General features: G+C 40.3%; 1 protein-coding gene across 3 annotated transcripts in view; it reads right to left on the minus strand.

The window, feature by feature from the left end:
• Positions 1-20,237, minus strand: part of LOC310835941 (fragile X messenger ribonucleoprotein 1-like) — a 217,997-nt gene extending 197,760 nt beyond the window's left edge. For all 3 annotated transcript variants that reach the window (XM_083720896.1, XM_083720898.1, XM_083720897.1), the window contains exon 1: positions 20,104-20,237. In XM_083720896.1, the coding sequence (XP_083577022.1) occupies positions 20,104-20,154 (51 nt within the window). In that variant the 5' untranslated portion in view covers positions 20,155-20,237. The remainder of the gene's footprint in view (positions 1-20,103) is intronic.
• Between the last annotated feature and the right edge of the window lie 501 nt (positions 20,238-20,738).

The following is a 20,738-nucleotide window of genomic DNA, read 5'->3' on the forward strand; positions in this document are numbered from 1 at the left end:
TAAAATCTCCTAGGACAACCAAACTAGGTGTCTCCAGGAGAACATCCGCCACGACCTGAAGCAGCTTGGGCAGGGAATCCTTGGTGCAGTGGGGAAGTTGGTACACCAAAAGGAATCCTGTACTGCCCCTATTGCCCAGCCTCCAGAACATGCACTCAGAAAACTGGGTCTTCCCAGTAGGACGCCTGATGCAAGCTAGTGACTTCCTAAAAATCACTGCAACCCCCCCTCCCCGCCCACATGACCTGGGTTGCTGTGCACAAGAGAAACCTGGTGGACAAGCAGCAGCTAAGACAGGCCCATCTGCTTCATCCAACCAAGTCTCTGTCAGGTCAAGTCCTCCATCCACGATCAAGTCAGGGATGGCAGTGGTCTTATGAATCATTGACCTGGCATTACACAGCAACACCTTCAGGTCATGTGGGTTTCCCTTGTTGATTCCAGTATCCATCCGGTCAAGACCAGACCTGGAGGCAGGGATAGTCTCCAAACAACGACTAAGCCTGCCTCCTCAGTACATGGTCTGGTTGTAGCGTAACTCCTCCTCCTGCCCATGATCACTGAGATCAGATGTCCCAGTGCATCTCCCCCCCCCCCCCATGGAACTTGCCCAGCCATTATGTTGGCTGGGGCCCCACTCCCAGGCAGCCCTGATCCCGCCCCTTGAAAACAAAACGCAAACTATACAACAACCAACAAAACAACAAAAACTGAACAGTTATACTAAAATTAATCCCCAACCAGATATCCACCCCACCCCCCAACCAAACAAAAAGGGGTGGGGAGAAGAAAAAACTTAAAATGCCACCGACTACTTAAAGACATTTTAAAACACATTAGCCACTTGGAACAGGGAAGCAACAGCAGAACAACCCTGCACTTCCCCAAGAGTTTGTTCCAAATGACTCCAGCCCCACTCTCTAGGCACTGCCACAGGAGTTCTTTTGTAGCTGGGAGTGTGAGAGCCTGGGCCAGTTGGAAAAGGCCTTGGAAGGGAGCAGGCCCTGCAGTCCTCACCCCAGCCGATGGTTCTATGTAGTCTGAATACAACAATAGAGTTTGCAGGATTTGTTCGATTGTGTTCAGCTAAGTTTGCAGGCGGGTCCCTACTTTACCTTTAAATTTGTGAGCCCTGTTCATATTCCTTAAGGAATGCTAATAAACAGAAGGCTGTATGCCTCTTTTCTGTTCTTCCTTCAGGAAATATGCACATAGAGACAGGTATGTTTTATAAGACTTCTCATATGAGTGATGGTGGGCAACATCCATTTTATATCCTTCTGTGATCAGATGAGTTATTTTGTCATTTTTTGTCTTTATAGATTTACCCTTGTTCTAAACTATTAATTACACACTGTTTACATTTTACCACACAGGTAATGTTGCATGTATGCAGTCTCTCCACATTTTACGTCATGTGGAAACCGGGTGGATTTGATTTAAATCACTAGTCAGTAAGAAGAGATTTATTGTTATTTTTTACAGAAAGACATTATTCTGGTATAATCTGAATACTTACAACCAGATGAAGGTTTCATTTATGGAATAATAAATTTTCAGAGCAGTTTTTACAGTTATATCAAAAATTACTGATTTGGTTATACTATTAACAATACATAGACATAATTATGAAATTATTCAGGGGCTTTATAAGTTAACTGTTTATATTCGGACAGCTTTTCTGCTGTACTTTATTGGAGGGAGAAAAATAAACATTTACTTAGTAACAATTTATTTAACTAAAACAATAACATTGTAGCATATGTATCCATGTTAACTAATGTGGTTAAACAATTAAAAAAAAAACTTAGACTGTGTTTTAGCACACATGAAAAACTTAAATCCTTATTTCCTGATTAATAGCCTTTGGACTATAATGTAACTTAAATAAAAAAAACTTTATTTAGAAAGATTTTTCCTCCAAAAGCATTTTATTTAAAAAATCTGATTTAAATTTTTAAAAATCTGATTTTTTAATTATTTTTTTAATCATTGATTTTTATCCACCCTGCTAGAAACACACGTCACACATCCTTCAGGTTTAAGATTGCTGGATTGCTAAATTTAGTATTCTTCACCGGTTGGTTAAAGGTATACAGGTCGGAGCCAAACAGTACAAACTGAGAGCATTTGCAGATGACTTAGTATTGATGTTACAGGAGCCAGAATCTAGTACTAAAAGGGTTTTGGAACTAATTCAAGAATTTGGTCAAGTGGCAGGATTTAAACTGAACAAGTCTAAAACTAAGGTCTTAGAGAAAAACTTAACATTGATTGAAAGAGAGAGGTTTCAGAATGAGACAGGTTTGACTGTGGTTAAGAAAGTGAAATATCTGGGGATTAACATGACAGCAAAAAATGGGAATTTATTTAAAGATAATTATGAAAAATGATGGACGGAAGTGAAAAAAGATTTAGAAATTTGGTCAAACTTGAAGCTTTCCTTGTTGGGTCAAATTGCAGCTATAAAGATGAATGTATTGCCTAGAATGTTGTTTTTGTTTCAAACATTGCAAACTGTGGACAAGATGGACTGTTTCAAGAAGTGGCAGAAAGATATTTCTAGATTTGTCTGCCAGGGCAAGAAGCCCAGAATAAAATTTAAGATATTAACTGATGTAAAGGAAAGGGGTGGATTTGCCCTGCCAGACTTTAAACTTTACTATGAATCAGCAGCATTCTGCTGGTTGAAAGACTGGCTGCTTCTTGAGAACACAGACATTTTGGATTTAGAAGGTTTTAACAACGTTTTCGGGTGGCATGCATATTTGTGGTACGACAAGGTTAAAGCACATAAAGCATTCAAAAATCATATTGTCAGGAAAGCATTGTTTAATGTTTGGATAAGATATAAGGATTTATTGGAAAATAAAACCCCAAGGTGGTTGTCACCAATGGAAGCAAAAGCTCAGAAAAAGCTCAATATGGAGGCCAAATGGCCGAAATATTGGGAAATTTTGGAACAAGAAGGAGATAGATTGAAACTGCAGAGTTTTGAGAAATTAAAAAACAATGTGCGAGATTGGCTTCATTATTACCAGATAATGGAAGCATATAATTTGGACAAGAAAATTGGATTCCAGGTGGAAAAATCAAAATTAGAAACAGAGCCGTTAGAACCTAAAACTAAGATTTTGTCAAAGATGTATAACTTGCTGCTGAAATGGAACACTCAGGATGAAACGGTGAAATCTGCTATGATTAAATGGGCACAGGATGTTGGACATAACATTATGTTTGCTGACTGGGAACAGTTATGGACCACAGGTATGAAGTTTACGGCATGCAATGCCCTAAGAGAGAATATTATGAAAATGATTTACAGGTGGTACATGACCCCAGTCAAGCTTGCAAAAATTTATCATTTGCCCGATAATAAATGCTGGAAATGTAAAGAAAATGAAGGAACATTCTTTCACCTTTGGTGGACGTGCCCAAGGATTAAGGCTTTCTGGGAAATAATTTATAATGAAATGAAAAAGGTATTTAAATATACCTTCCTGAAGAAACCAGAGGTCTTTCTCCTGGGCATGGTCAGCCAATTGGTGCCAAAGAAGGATAGAACTGTTTTTATGCATGCCACAACAGCAGCAAGAATACTTATTGCAAAGTACTGGAAGACACAAGATCTACCCACTCTGGAAGAATGGCAGATGAAGATGATTGACTATATGGGATTGGCAGAAATGACTGGCAGAATCCGAGACCAGGGAGAAAAGTTGGCGGAAGAAGACTGGAAGAAATTTAAAGACTATTTACAGAAATATTGCAAAATTAATGAATGTTAGAATGATGTCGGATAGAAATTAAGCGGTTTCCAGCTGTAATGTTTTAAGAGAATATGGGGGGGAAAGGTTTAGAAGCAGGTTAAAACTTATTGATAAGGATTTGCTGAACTAACAATTTGAACTGGAATACAAAAAAGGGAGGTATGAGGAGGTCTGGGAAATAAGTTAATGAAAATAAGCATTGGAAACCTTATGTTTTTTTTAATATTTTTATTTTTGTATTTTTGTTATTTTTTATTTTTTCTTGTTTCTTTTTCTTTTTATTGTATTATTATTGTAAACTTTAATAAACATTCTTTAAAAAAACAAAACTAAATTTAGTATTCTTCAACACACACACACAAATTGTACATAGCTGTGTTGGTCCATTATGACAAATCCAAAAGCTGTAATAGGGCTTTTACAATGATTCATAAGCTGTGGCAATTCTTGTTCATGTAAACATTGAGAAAATATTAGCATTCCATGCAGGCTGGGAAATATCAGGTTTTCAACATCGCAATGTATCACCAACCAAACATTGTGATCTGGCGATACACTGCAATGTGAAACAAGCTGCATTGGCCCCTGTTCCGTGAGGCCCTTTCACCTCAGCACTTCACGGGGCCAGGGATGACACAGCTTGTCCTCGGAACGTGGAGGCAACAGGCTGCCTCACTCCTGGCTCCTCACTGCCTTGGAAGGCTCCCACCCCCCAACTGAGCATTCCCTCTATCACACTGAGGAAATGAGCTACTTAGGCAAGCCGGAGGGGGGGCACTCCCTCAAAGGTGCCTGCCACCCCGGGAGGAAAGACACAGCCCACCCTCCTGGGTGAAGGCAGCCAGGCGGCACAGAGCCTGTCAGGTTCCATTTCCAAGACTGCCTCCAACTTCGCACGGGCGGGCTACTTCTTTCTCCCAGGAGGAAGAGGCGACCCACCTGTGCTAAGGTGGTGGTGGCTGAAACAGCCATATGAATGCTCTGTTCACATGGTAGCCTCAGCAGCTGCCGCCTTGGCACAGGTAGGGGGTGCTACTCCTCTTCCAGGAGGAAGAGGTAGCCCACCCGCCCCAGGTGAGCCCCAGGCAGCCATGCACCCCTCAATGGAGAAGTTTAAACAAGCCAAGAGGGAGGAACAAGCTTCATCAGCAACAGCCGATGTAGCTTGTTCCTCCCTTAGTTATATGATAGCCAGAGCTTTATGGCAATTTCATCTGGCAGTATATCACGAGTGAAACCACTGCTGCTCCCGAGTCCCTCTGCCACCAATGCCCAGCTGCAGCTTGTTTCTCCTTTGGCGCACTGGAGGCAGAGGGACTCAAGACAGAGGTGGCGGTTTCACTCACGATATACCGCCAGGTAAAGCTACCATTGGTGCCTGGCCCTCATAGGGGTCCTAGCCTACTGTCAGGGAACTGCCATCGGAGCCAAGAGTGGAGGTGAGGCTCCCTAGCGATGCAGGAGAAGGACCCAGCCGGGACAGAGGGAACACTTCCTCGGAGGAAGGAGATCAGCGTGACACCAGGAGGAATAGAGAGCCGGAAGGGACATCGGAGAGATGGCTCCAAGACTCTTCCAGAGACCAGCGGGGAGAGCCCAGGACCTCCGCTGGCCACACCCACTCTGCGCAGAAAACTTCCGCGCAGGGAAGCTAGGTGACGACTTGGTGTCAAAGAGCTTTTATGTTGGAAGAAGTTCAGGAAACGCCCCCTGACGGATTCTGCCAGTGACTGACACAGCCACGGAGAAAGTGCTGTTCAGCCAGGGAAAGGTTTAGCCAGGGAACGTTGCCAAAAGCAGCGGCCACTTACGCACAAGCAACCCCAATCCCCTTTACACCTACATTCCATGAAATAATATTAAGATTCCATCTAATTCTAGAAGCAGAGCTGCAAAATCTTCTGTGCTGTACATCTTGAGGGAAAACTCCAGTTCATCTCCCACAAAAATGGGAAATGCTAAAAGGCTGCTTAGAAAATACTTTTAACTTCTGCTCACAACTCAAACATTCATCTGCTTTAGAATATGACTTGGCAACTATGCAAAGAGTTCATTTGCACTTTTACTCTGAATTGACTGTCTAGTATAAAGGTAAAGGTAAAGGGACCCCTGACCGTTAAGTCCAGTTGCGGATGCCTCTGGGGTTGTGGCACTCATCTCGCTTTACTGGCCGAGGGAGCAGATGTTTGTCTGCAGAGTTTTTCCACAGTTTTATCTAATATTCTGGCCATATTCTTCTCCTTTTAAAATATCAGTCATGATAAGCTAAGAAAAATGTGGATGCAATCCTGGTGGCTTTTTTTAGTGTTGAGAGGTCCTTGAGACTAGGATGCTCCAACATGTGAGGGGTAGCTTTGGATAAAGAGGGTTATGGAAACCATTTGAGATAAGAGCTCCATGTGATTCTGTTAAACTTGTAGCTTTGCTGGTGATCTGGATAGTATGATCTGTAAGTAAGCTGCTTTGTTTGGAGCTTGGCAATGAAACTGAGGCATTTTTTAATTAAATATGAATAAAGAGACAGATATGAATGTGGTTTGGGTTGAAGAAATCGGTAATGAGAAACATTCATACAACAGAATGCTTTTCAACAGAAACTTACAAGAAACATAGAAGCAAAAGATATTGAAGAGTATTACTTTACATGAAAAAATATTGATCAATAAACCAGGAGATTTAAGAACGATGAACACTATTAAAATGTTCCAAACCCAACTTTTAATGATGGTTATTCAAGAAATGGAACAGAAATTAAAATACCTTAAGCAGAAACATTTTGAATTTGCAAACAAACCAGGAAGATTACTGCCTTGGAAGTCAAAAAAGGAAAAGAAGGGAAATGTTATAAACAAAATAAATACGTATGGTAAAGTAACATATTATGAAAATGCAGTGAGAATGGATTTTTTAAAGATTTTATTCTAACATATATACAAGAGGGAGAAGACAAAGAAAAGATAGAGCAATATCTGAGAAGCAGAAACCTGCAAAAAATGTCAAAACAACAAGTGGATATATTAAATGCCCCAATTTTAACAGAAATAGAGAATGCAATAAGTCAAGCTAAGATTAATAAAGCACCTGGGCCAGATTGTTTAACTGCTGTCTATTATAAAGTGTTCAAAGACCAGCTAGTCTTTGTGTGTATTGATGAACAATATCCTAATTAAGGGTAGGATCCCAGATTCCTGGAAGAATGCAAATATTGTGTTGATTCCTAAACAAGATCAAGACTTAACACAAGTTAAGAACTATAGGCCCATTTCTTTGCTTAATTGAGATTATAATGTATTTGCTGAAATAATGGCAAAAATATTTAAAATACAGTGGTGGCCCACAAGACGAATGCCTCGCAAGACGGAAAACTCGATAGACGAAAGAGTTTTCCGTTTTGGAGGTGCTTCGCAAAACGAATTTCCTATGGGCTTGCTTCGCAAGACGAAAATGTCTTGCGAGTTCTTGCGTTTTTTTTTCCCTTCCCCCCCCCTTTTTCTAAGCCGCTAAGCCGCTTATCCGCTTATCTGATAAGCTGATAAGCCGCTAAAAGCCGCTAATAGCGCTAATCCGTCAATGGGCTTGCTTGGCAAGACGAAAAAACCGCTAGACGAAGAGACTCGCAGAACGGATTCTTTTCGTCTTGCGAGGCACCACTGTAATGCTGAGAGACTTTATACATGGGCTTTGGGGAAAGTTATATGAGAGGGGTTAGGGCAATCTATACAAAGCAATTTGCCAGCTTTATAGCAAATGGTAATTTATCAGAAAAGTTTACTATATCAAAAGGAACAAGGCAAGGATGCCCATTGTAAGAGAAAATAAAGAAAATAGAGGTGTTCAAATAGGGCATCAGAAATATCAACTAAGGACCTTTGCGGACAACTTACGTTTTATTTGAAGATAACCCTTTTAAAAATATGAGAACAGTATTGGACTTCCGGGACAGCACCAGCGACTAATGGCGGATTCCTTCTGAGCTCCGGAGGGAATCGGCTCCACGGGATCGGGTCCTACCGCTGCGGTGAAGCGGGGACCCTAAAAAATCACAGGCGGTGAAGCCTGTGAACGTGGTGACTCGGCGGGCACCATCTGCGCCCCCCCAAGCTGCGAAGGAGCCATTTTAAAGGCTCCGGAATGGGACGGGGTGAGCGGTGCGGTGCGGAGAGTTGACTGCTCCTTCCGCGGAGTGAAGCCGCACAGCCATTGTCAGAGAGCGCTGACTTCTTTCTGAACAATCGGACTCTAAAGCAACTACCCGTGAGTAGGTTTAAATCGAATTAATTTAAGGAAAAATTTGAACAATTTTGGCACCGAAACGGGAAAGGCATAAACAGGAAGTCTGCCTTTCCTGCTTGTAAACAGATCAAAGCAAAGAGACTGTAAAGCGGAAACTCTGAAACACGCTTTATAAAGGTTTAAAATCGAACATCCTGTTTGCAGGAGTGGAGGGGGAGAAGTTTGAGCATTATTTACCTGCAAGAAAAGGGGGAAGGAAATATATATCCGCTGCCTCAAAAACCTGGGAACGGGCTGCCTTTGAAAGGGAAAGCCGATCAGTGGAAAGACTGTCAGCACGTTAAAGGTAAAGACTCTTGAAATAACTCTGCGTAAGATATAGTGTTTCTAGACTGCTCTTGATTATAAAGTAACTTTTAAGGACATTGAAACTGTGGCTTTTAAGTGATTTGGGGGACTTATAAGGACCATATTTGTTTTAAAAAGTTGCAAAGTGAAGCTGGAAGTGTGTCCCCCTAGAGGAGATTTTGTTGCAATAACAACTAAGCCACTAAGTAACTAAGCCACTGGAAAATTCCTCTTCAAAACAAATCTACCAGGCGTGAGACTGACCTTGGATTTTCATGAGAGTGTTATGGCAAATGATAAAGGGAAGATAGAGCTGGTACAGGAAAAAATTACCAGGTCTGGCAGACAATACAAGACTGACATTACACATCAGCGAAGGGCTTCAACATCTGGAGCAGCAGGTGCAGCAGGAGCTGCTGCTTTGCAAACAAAACCAAAAGTTATGTCATCTGAAGACGTTTTGGCTCAGGCACTTGGTAAAATCAATGAATCCTTGGAAAATTTAGCTAAACAGGTAGCAGAGACAAATAAACAAGTAGCAGAAACAAACAAACAAGTAGCTGAGGCCTCAGCAAAAATTGATTTGAATACCACAAGCATTAACGAATTGGGAAAGAAGGTGAATTCTAACACACAGTCCATCGAAAAACTATTAGAGGAATCGGCCATGACCCGAAAGATAGCAGAGGAAGCAAAGGAAATTGCAATTGCCACTCAGGAGAAGATACCACCGGTATACAAGAAACTAGAGGACCAGGATCTGACATTGTCTATGATTGAACTACAAGGAAAGGAGAGAAATTTAAGAATCAGAGCAGTACCGGAAAGTGAGGACAACTTGGCGGACTTTCTTACAAAGGAATTTACAGATTTTTGGCAACAGGACCTGGGGAAGGAAGAATTTAAGATAGTGAGTGCATTTAGACTTGGCAAAAGACAAAGAAAGAACAAGGTAAGAGACTGTTTGATTACCTTTCGAACAAAAGAAGAAAGAGACAAAATTTTGAATTTGCACTATCAAAGAACTTTGGAAATTGAAGAGTCATTTGTGGAGATCTTTAAGGATATACCAAAATATATTCTGGATGTAAGGACCTATTACAGGGATCTTGTCGTTCTTCTGGAAAGAAACAGAATACTCTTCAGGTGGGAATTCCCCCAAGGCCTATCTTTCAAATATAAAGGAAGGAAAATAAGAATAAGGACAGTGAATGACAAAGACAAGTTTTTGAAAGATCACGAAGAGGATTTACAGAAAGAAGTGGAATCTGGAGAGGAGCCAATCGCACCAGAAAAAGGAATATTAGATATAGCAAACTTATCATTCGGACTCCTTGGCCAGGGAAAGATACACCACCGACAGAAGAAGAACAACTACTCGGTGCAGTTGGAGGGAAAACTAAGTAACTTCAACATGGCTCTGCAACTTCTAAGTTGGAACTGTAATGGACTTAACTCCCCTCGGAAGAGAAAATGTGTTTTTCATATATTAAGAAAAGAACAATTGGACTTGATTTGTTTACAGGAAACACATGTAATGAGGCTACACAGGAAAATACTTATTAATAAGAGACTGGGACAATAGTTTATTTCGTCTGACAAAGTTAAAAGAGAGGAGTGGTGATATATGCAAAGGAGAAACTTTCACTGAAATTAATTTTTAAAGATGAACAAGGAAGATATTTGGCAATTGAAATTCAATTCCAAGGAAAGAAATTTTTGATTGTAGGGGTGTATGCACCAAACGAGGGGAAATCTGAATTCTTCAAGAAGTTGCATGAGACTTTACTGGACTATCTAGATTACAATTTGATTTTGATGGGAGATATGAATGGAGTAGTTTCTACAAATATGGATAAAGCGCAGAGACAGGTAGTTACAAAAGATGGCAGACTACCAAAAACCTTTTTTGAGATGACAGACAATATGGACTTAGTGGATATTTGGAGAACAAAGAACCCTCTCGGAAGAGAGGGAACATTCTTTTCTGAAGCCAAGAAGACATGGACTAGAATTGACCAAATTTGGGTAACTAGAGGAATGGCATCAAAGATAAAGAAAGTGGAAATCTGCACAAAAACCTGCTCCGACCATAATGCCGTAAAGATGGAGATGAAACAAATATCAACTGGCTCCTTCAGATGGAGGATGAATGACACCCTATTTAGAGATGAAGATGTGTACCAAAAGGCCCAAAAAACTTTGAGAGATTACTTTGAAATAAATATGAACACTGATGTTGAGAAAAGAGTAATCTGGGACGCAAGCAAAGCTGTTATGAGAGGGTTCCTGATACAACAAAATGCAATAAAGAAGAGAAGCCAAAATGAGAAAAAAGATAAAAATTTTAGAAAAAATAAAAGAAGGGGAAAAGAAATTGAGAGTGAAACCAAAGTCGCAAGAGATTTTGAGAGAAATTAAATTATATCAAACACAATACATGGAACTGATGAACCAAGAAATAGAATGGAAAATTAAACAAATGAGACAAAAGACATTTGAATCAGCAAATAAATGTGGGAAACTATTGGCTTGGCAAATGAGAAAAAGACAAAAATTAAATACGGTTACAAATTTAGAAGTGGATGGAAAGAACATACACAACTCAACAGAGATTAGAAATTGTTTCCAGAGGTATTTTAAACAATTATATTCACAAGGGCCACAGAAAGAAATGGACATAGACCGATTTTTGGAGACAAATGGATTACAAAAAAATTCCCATGAAAGTAAATTAATGTTGAACCATAAAATAACTGAACAGGAATTAGAAGGTGTCATCCAAAACATGCAACTGGGCAAGTCTCCGGGACCGGATGGGCTGACTTCCAGATATTATAGATCTTTGAAGGAGTGGTTATTACAACCTTTGAAGGAAGTCTGCAATGAAATTTTGGAGGGGAAAAGGGCACCAGATTCGTGGAAAGAGGCTTATATTACACTTATACCGAAAACAGAGACTGAAAAGACTCAACTTAAGAACTACCGCCCTATATCGTTATTAAATGTGGATTACAAAATTTTTGCTGACATTTTGGCTAAGAGATTGAAAAAAGTTTTGATGGAGGAGATTCATGGAGACCAAGCGGGCTTTCTCCCGGGAAGACACTTGTTTGATAATTTGAGGAATATAATTGATATTTTGGAAAAACTAGAAGTGAACATAAATACTAAAGCAGTTTTGATATTTGTGGACGCAGAGAAAGCCTTTGACAATATTTCTTGGAGCTTTATGAAAAAGAATCTTCAGGGGATGGGAGTAGGCCAAGGTTTTGAAAATGGTATAGGTGCAATATATTCTGAGCAAAAAGCTAAGTTAATTGTAAATAATGTGGTGACGGAAGAATTTAAGATAGAAAAAGGGACACGACAGGGGTGCCCAATCTGCCCATTGCTTTTTATATCAGTCCTGGAGGTTTTGCTGAATATGATTAGAAGGGACCGGTTGGTTAAAGGTATACAGGTACAAATTGAGAGCATTTGCAGATGACCTGGTACTAACATTACAAGAGCCAGAATCTAGTACCAAAAGGGTTTTAGAACTAATTCAAGAATTTGGTCAAGTGGCAGGATTTAAACTGAACAAGTCTAAAACTAAGGTTCTAGAGAAAAATTTAACAGCAATTGAAAAAGAGAGGTTTCAGAATGAGACAGGTTTGACTGTGGTTAAGAAAGTGAAATATTTGGGGATTAACATGACAGCTAAAAATGTGAACTTATTTAAAGATAATTATGAGAAATGTTGGACAGAAGTGAAAAAGGACTTAGAAATCTGGTCAAATTTGAAGCTTTCCTTGTTTGGTCGAATTGCGGCTATAAAGATGAATGTATTGCCTAGAATGTTGTTTCTGTTTCAAACATTACAAATTGTGGACAAGATGGACTGTTTCAAGAAGTGGCAGAAATATATCTCTAGATTTGTCTGGCAGGGCAAGAAGCCCAGAATAAAATTTAAGATTTTAACTGATGCAAAGGAAAGGGGGGGATTTGCCCTGCCAGACTTTAAACTGTACTATGAATCAGCAGCATTCTGCTGGTTGAAAGACTGGCTGCTCCTTGAGAATACAGACATTTTGGATTTAGAAGGCTTTAACAATATTTTTGGGTGGCATGCATATTTGTGGTACGACGAGGTCAAAGCTCACAAAGCATTTAAAAACCATATTGTCAGGAAAGAATTGTTTAATGTCTGGATTAAATATAAATACTTGTTGGAAAATAAAACCCCAAGGTGGTTGTCGCCAATGGAAGCAAAGGCTGTGAAAAGACTCACTATGGAGGCCAAATGGCCGAAATATTGGGAAATATTGGAACAAGAAGGAGACAAATTGAAATTGCAGAGTTTTGAGAAATTAAAAGATAAAGTGCGAGACTGGCTTCACTATTATCAGATAATGGAGGCTTATAAATTGGACAGGAAAATTGGCTTACAGGTGGAAAAATCTAAATTGGAAACAGAATTGCTAGAACCAAAAACTAAGATTTTGTCAAAGATGTATAACTTGCTGTTGAAATGGAATACGCAAGATGAAACGGTTAAATCAGCCATGATTAAGTGGGCACAAGATATTGGTCATAACATTATGTTTGCTGACTGGGAACAGTTGTGGACCACTGGTATGAAATTTACGGCATGTAATGCCTTAAGGGAGAATATTATGAAAATGATATATAGGTGTTACATGACCCCAGTCAAGCTTGCAAAAATCTATCACTTGCCCGATAATAAATGTTGGAAATGTAAAGAAACTGAAGGAACATTCTTTCACCTTTGGTGGACGTGCCCGAGGATTAAGGCTTTCTGGGAAATGATCTACAATGAATTGAAAAAGGTATTTAAGTATACCTTTCTGAAGAAACCGGAAGCCTTTCTCCTGGGCATGGTCGGCCAATTGGTGCCAAAGAAGGACAGAACATTTTTTATGTATGCAACAACAGCAGCAAGAATACTCATCGCAAAGTATTGGAAGCACAAGATCTACCCACTCTGGAAGAATGGCAGATGAAGGTGATAGAATATATGGGACTGGCAGAAATGACTGGCAGAATCCGAGACCAGGGAAAAGAGTCGGCGGAAGAAGACTGGAAGAAATTTAAGGACTATCTAGGGAAATATTGTAAAATGAATGTCAGAATGATGTTGGTTAGAAAGTAAGTGGTTTTCAGCTGTAATGTTTAAGATAATTGGGGGGGGGAAGGGTTGAAAATTAAGTGAAAATTAATGGTGAGGATTTGCTGAATTAATAACTTAAATTGGAATACAAAAAGGGGAGGTATGAGGAGGTCTGGGAAGTAAGTTATAAGAAAATAAGTGAATGGAATTTTATGTGTTTTTTAATTGTTTTTTAGTTTTGTATTTTTGTATTTTTGTTATTTATTTTTGTTTGTGTTTCTTTTTTATTATGAAATGTTAATAAATATCTTATTAAAAAAAATATGAGAACAGCATTTAGTGAGATTTAACAGTTTGGAGACCTAGCAGGTTTTAATATACCGTATTTTTCACCCTATAGGACTCACATTTCCCCCTCCAAAAATGAAGGGGAAATCTGTGTGCGTCCTATGGGGCGAATGCAGGCTTTCGCTGAAGCTTGGAGAGCGAGGGGTCGGTGCGCACCGACCCCTTCTCACTCTCCAGGCTTCAGGAAGCTATCAGTTCCCGCAGAGCTCCCTAGGCTGCAAATAACAGCCTGCTGCCCTGAGCGCGGGGCGCGCTGAAGCCGCGGCTGGGGGGGGGGGAATAATTTTTTTTCTTTATTCCCCCCCAAAAAAACTAGGTGCGTCCTATAGGGCGAAAAATATGCTAAATAAGGGTAAGACAAAGATGATGGTAAAAAATATGAATCAACAAGAGAAAGACGTTGCAAGAGAAGATGGGTATCAAGGTGGCGAAAAAGGTGAAATATTTGGGTGCATGGCTAACAATGAAATGTTATATCAGAATAATAATGTTAATGTCTGGAATGGAGTGAAACATGATTTATTGAGATGGGGAAGGATGAAACTTTTGCTGTTGGGAAGGATTTCAGCCATAAAGATTACCTAAGATGTTTTTTTATTTCAAACCATGCCAATAATTAGTAATGTCAGCTGCTTCAGACAATGGCAAAAAGTTATCTAGATTTATCTTGCAGAGGGGGAAACCAAGGATTAAATTTAAAATATTAATGGATCTTAAGGAAAGAGGTAGATTCTCACTGCAAGATCTTAAATTATATTATGGAGCAGTTTGTCTGATCTGAAGGATTGTTGTTATTTTAAAATATTATATTGTTGGATTAGAAAGGGTAAGGAAGACTGTCTGGTTGGCTTGCTTATTTTTTGGTATGATAAGACAAAGTGTTTTTTGGATCATTGTGTACGAATAAGTCTTTTGAGAGTCGGGGCCAGGTGCGGGGTTAATTTGAATATTAATTTGAACGCTAATTTGAATATGTTAATTGCTGCATTACAAGAAACAATGCCACATAACCTTTTCTCAAAATAGGGTTGGAATGGGGGGGGTCCTGAGGGGTCATTTCATCATATGTGGTGGTCTTGTAGCAAGGCTAAGGATTTCTGGGAAATGATATACCATGAATTGAAAAAGATGTATAAAATGACCTTTCCCAAAAAACCCAAAGCCTTTATTGTTGGGGATAATATGGACAGAGATTAAAAAAAAACCCTGACCAGCCTTTTATGTATGCAACAACTGCAGCTAGAAGAGACTCCAAATAAGGAAGAATGGCTTATAAAACTGACTGATAAAGTAAGAGGACAAAATAGTATCTTCATAGATGAATGGAGGCCATTGGTGGGTTAACGATTGTGATATTATTCTTATATGAAGTCACATGCAAGATTTGAGATATGAGCAATGGAAGAGTGTAGAGAATGGACTTTGGGCACTTCGAAAATATAGATGTGTGTTAATGCAGCTACTACTTGGGTCGTTCCATATCAAGTGGTCCAATTTTTTTACCTCATGTCAAATTTCTTAATTTTCTGAACACTTGTTGAATGATTAAAACAAAGTTTAAATTTAAAATTTTATTTTTTTATCTCATCCCGTTTGTGAGTGAATTTCAAAAAATTGACAATTTTGACCTTGCCAGTCTACACAAAACCTTAAAAGCTCAGCCCAGAATTGAGATATGTCAAAAAGAAAAACACCAATCTCTTCAGAACTTCATGGACTTTAATATGATATGTCACATGGTGGGCTTACTTTAAATTTTAAAGTTAAGTCACATAACTTAAAATTTGAAAAAGTGATTTAAATATCATATGATTAAATTTTCCCCCAAAATGTATTGATTTTTTTAACATTTCTAAGAGCTACCTGCAAAATTTTGGGATCCCAATGAGATCACAGTTTTTATAAATATTTTGTACATACATGTCTGCCTTGGTTCTGTTTAGGATAAGTGGATCTTCTTGGAGTAAAATATTGCAGAATAAACAAGACTTCAAACTATAATATCAGTTACTTCAGGCATTTTAGTTTTGAAATATTTCAATTTTGGGCTGTGCCAAAATTGTCAATTTTTTGAAATTTCAAACCCTCATAACTCAAATGGGATGAGATAAAAAATTAAAAATTTAGATTTAAACTTAGTTTTGATCATTCAACAAGTGTACAAAATATTAAGAAAATTGGATGACATGAGGTAAAAAAGTTGGATCACTTGATATGGAATGACCCTGAAATTGTGTTATTGTACATATTTATTACATGCTGTGTGTGTGTGTGTGCCATTCCACGCCAAATCACCTGATTTTAATTCTTGACCGTGCTCTCACAAGTCAGATTTTTATGTGTAGATACCTGTGAGATAATCTCAAATTAATTTTGGTACAAAAAATTGGTCCAAAATTGGACACAGGATAATTTTCTTTAAAAATTGATTTTTGCGCTTTGACCATATCATTGCAAAAGTGTTTTACACAATAAAATTAAAAAGAGCTCTAGGACATATTTTGTTTTTATAAAGCTTAATTTTTAAAATACCATATTTTTCACTCCATAAGACGCACTTTTTTCCTCCTAAAAAGTAAATGGAAATTTCTGTGCGTCTTATGGAGTGAATGTGTGGTTGATCGCTGGCTCCCTTTCTGGCCCTGCCCCCTTGCCCAGGCCTCCATTGTTGAATGTTGTGCAGATGGAGGCTGTTTGTTTCCCCAGCTGCATGTGACTGGCTGATCTGTCTGGAAACTGTAGAAACAGCTCCCTTTCCTTTCCTAAAGAAGCTGCAGAACCCATAAAACAGAATTTTTTTCCCTTTGCAAAGTAAGCTCAACAACTGTGAGCTGATCCCCCCCCCAAAAAAAACGGGGCTTTCCCCCTTTCCTCCTCTAAAAACTTATGCGTCTTATGGTCAGGTGTGTCTTATGGAGCGAAAAATACGGTATATCAGATGACATTGTAACATAAGAGAGTACAATTTAACTATTCTCACGAATGTGTGACTTATTTCAGGCTCAAAGAGACCTTAAACCTGTACAAAATAACAATCTTTTTTTGTAAAAAAAATTGCTTCAAAATCAATTTATTTTTTAACCACAAAAAACACTCTCCTCATTTTTAAAACATAACAAGCACATGGTTAGCCCATTCTACAACAAAAGTATGATGCACGGTCGGTGACCCTTTTCTGTGGCACTTAATACCATTTTTATACCTTATTTTGAAAGAGACCACAATTAGCTTTATTTTGATACCAATATAAGCCCAATTGGTTGAAAAATAAGTGAAACAGGAGGTTTTTTCTAAACTGATGCAGAAATTGCATTAGCTTAAATTGTGCGGAAATCGAAATTTAAAAAAAAATTCTCCTGTGCCCAAATCTTAAAAATAATCTGAGGTTATCTCATAGATTTTCTTCAAAAAATGTTTATGTGTAGATACCAGAGTCGTGAGAGCACATGGCACCAAGGGACTTGGCGTGGAATGACCCATATATATGTATGTATGTATGTATGTATGTATGTAATTGGTTTTATGCCTGACAGCTGCTTAGATGCCAGCTTTGACAATTAAGAAGCATATAAATTCATTAAGACTACTGAAAGAAATTAGAGAGAGAAAGTGAAACAAATGTGCAACTTTAGATTATTTGGAGAGGCGCTGTGAGAAGAGGCAGGGGCAGTAGAAATAGTTCTATGAGCAGTTCCTCCTAAATAACAGGGTTAGGGGAAGAGAGGATGTCTCAAATCTCTCTAAAGCAACCGTCCATTGCCTCATTACATAAGAAAGGAACTTTCCAGCCTCTCCCCCCCCCCCCCCGCAAAGCAAAGCTCATTCTGATTAAATAACAAACCCATACACACCCCTTCTCTTCTTTTGGCTCTTCTCTTCTGAAACAAGAGGGTGGTGGAAAAGTGTGGGGAGTGGGAGAGATGATCACCTGGAGGAGAAAGAAGTAGTGGAGGAATTCCAATCCAACCCCCATTTCCAAAAACTGCTTTATTACTGTAAAAGAGGAGCAAAAGACTGCTGGATTAAGCAGAAGCTGGTCTTGAGGGGAGGATCGCTTGGCCTATCACTCAGTATCCAAAAAACCAAAGTGCCGCACCAACAAGCACAAAACAACCCCTCCGCAGAGCCACAAATCCAACTTAATGGTGTAACGTTGGAAAAGGTTGATCACTTCTCCTACCTGGGCAGTTATCTTTCCAAAGGGGCCGACATTCATGCTGAAATCCAGCGGTGCCTGAACTCTGCAAGTGCAGCTTTCTCCCGATTGAAGTGCAGAGTGTTTGAGGACTGGGACATTCGCAAGGGAACCAAAATACTTGTTTACAAAGCTATTGTACTACCAATTTTACTGTACGCTTGTGAAACATGGATCACTTATAAATGTCATCTCCAACTCCTCGAAAAATTCCATCAACAGTGTCTCCAAAAAATTTTACACATCACTTTGGAAGACAAGCGAACTTACGCCAGTGTACTAGAAGAAGCAAAGATCACCGGTATCGATGCAATGATTATTCAACATCAACTTTGTTGGACTGGTCATATTGAAAAGGAGGTGAAAAGGAGAAACAAGCTAAGAGGAAGGCATGTCTGGCAAACCCTCACTGTGATAAACTCCCGCCTGGAAACCTTATGTCCCCACTGTGGAAGGACATGTGCATCCAGAACTGGCCTCCACAGTCACTTACTCATGGAAGAGCATCTTACTCTGCTACAAGTGATTGCCAAAGAAAGGAAGAAACACTTTCATCAACCTAAGCCTCCCCATCTCAATTTGGTTAACAGGTGCTCAATTCAGACACAAGTACAGTGGTGCCTCGCAAGACGAAAAGAATCCGTTCCGCGAGTCTCTTCGTCTTGCGGTTTTTTCGTCTTGCGAAGCAAGCCCATTAGCGGCTTAGCGGATTAGCGCTATTAGCGGCTTAGCGGATCAGCTGATAAGCGGCTTAGCGGCTTGGGAAAAAGGAAAAAAATCCCGCAGGAACTCGCAAGACATTTTCGTCTTGCGAAGCAAGCCCATAGGAAATTCGTTTTGTGAAGCACCTCCAAAACGGAAAACCCTTTCGTCTAGCGGGTTTTCCGTCTTGCGAGACATACATCTTGCAGGGCACCACTGTACTCGTACACTGAAAAATTCACATGAATATATGCATATAACATACAACCACAAATCAACAGTGAAAGGGCTCTATATATGTATGAGAATTATATACAGATGAAATGGGTTTATATATGCTTTCACTCCTCATCCTTCCCCCCCCCCCCAGGGTTGCTACCTGTCCCTTACAATAAGGGATTGTCCCTTATTTCAAGGAAAAATGCTGTGCCCCTTATTTCTGCCTCGCTTTCTTCTCCCTCCTTTTCTGCTGAGGTGAGCGCTGAACTCAGCTTCTCCCTCCCTCCCATCTCTACCAGCGCTGTTGCCTCCCTCCTGCCTGTCTGCATTCTCTGTCTCCCTTTCCTTTCCTTTCCTTTCCCTTCCCTACCCCTCCCTGTTACACTAAATCTAGTAGAGTGAATGGAGTGATTTGGGTGGGGGGAGAGGAGAGGAGAGGAGAGGCAGATTTTTTTCCTGCTGACCAGGGAAATGAAGGCTACTAGGCTGCTGTATAAAGAGGGACAGTGGATATTGCAAACCCATTTTTTAGGTACCAAAGAAAACCCCTCTCCCCAAAAACCCATGACTATTTAAAGAGCTTTAAATGTGTACTGCAGATGAGGACTCAAACTCCCTTGCAAGAAACCGTAACAGTCCTAAATTCACTTTCAGCTTGACTCTTTGAAAATAGAAATAAGTCCCAATTATTTCAGTTGAATTTACTTTCAAGTAAGTATGCAGAGGAGTGAAGCCTTAAACGGTGGTTGTTTTTATTTATACAATATTTGCATCAATTTAAATAAAGGACAGGTCCAAAAATGAAGCACACATGTAACCCTAGTGGTTAAATGAACTTGTTTAATTATGATGCATGCATGTGAATGTATAAGGCATTAGCTACATGGAAAGGGAAGTTAGAGACAAAGCTCCGTGAGGAAAAGAAGTCGATCCAAGGGGGGCAGGAGATTACGAGTGTGACAGAGGCAGCCGCAGTTTCCTCTTGCACCTCGCGACCCTCTTCTCTGCCTCCCCCCAATAATGTTCTCCTCAGGCTTAAACGTGTGTGTGAAAAGGGGCGGTTTTTCAGTCTGGCCCAGCGGCGTTCTAGGCCCTCGGGGCACAAAGAGAGGGAAGTGGAGGAGTCAACACTTCACTCTTCGATTCGCGCCAGGACAACGACCTCATTTCATTACCTTGTAAAAGGCCTCGTTGGAGCCGCGCACCTCCACCACCAACTCTTCCATGGCGGCAGCAGCGGCAGGACAGGAGGGAGTTGTGGAAAAGCAGGAGGTGAAAAGAGGCCTACGGCCCAGACAGCCTGTCGTCCGGCTTCCTCCTTTCTTGTGGCCTCCTTCCGTCTACCTCACTGGCGCGTGCAGGAGGCGGCGGCGGCAATTTAGGCCGAGAGGCGGCTTCCCCTTCGCCACCTCCTAACAGCTCGTTGTCACTGCCCTTAATGAAAGTGAAATTGTCACCCCGCAGCGTCGAAGGCTGTGGCGGCAACGGCTGCTGAGCAGGAAAGTGGGGGACGAGCAGTGCCACAAGCCGCCCGCTTCGAATGTAAACATTAAAAAAACCTGGCGCCGTCACGTGATACAGCGGGGTTCCGGAGATGTGACGTGGGGCGGGAGGGGTAAGAAAAGGAGAGGAGTCGGAGTCACACGATTACTCCGGCGCGCTTACGTGAGCGCGCTCTTTCGAGCGTTCTCTGGTGCTCAAGAAAGAGCATTACCGAACGCTGAAACCCTAAGTCACCAACGGCGTTGATGAGCTGTCGCCCACCCCTGTATACTCTTTCACTTGCTCTCGTCCGCCCACAGTCACTCAA

This window comes from Podarcis gaigeae (genome assembly GCF_964106915.1).
Source record: "Podarcis gaigeae genome assembly, chromosome: W".
Classification (NCBI taxonomy): domain Eukaryota; kingdom Metazoa; phylum Chordata; class Lepidosauria; order Squamata; family Lacertidae; genus Podarcis; species Podarcis gaigeae.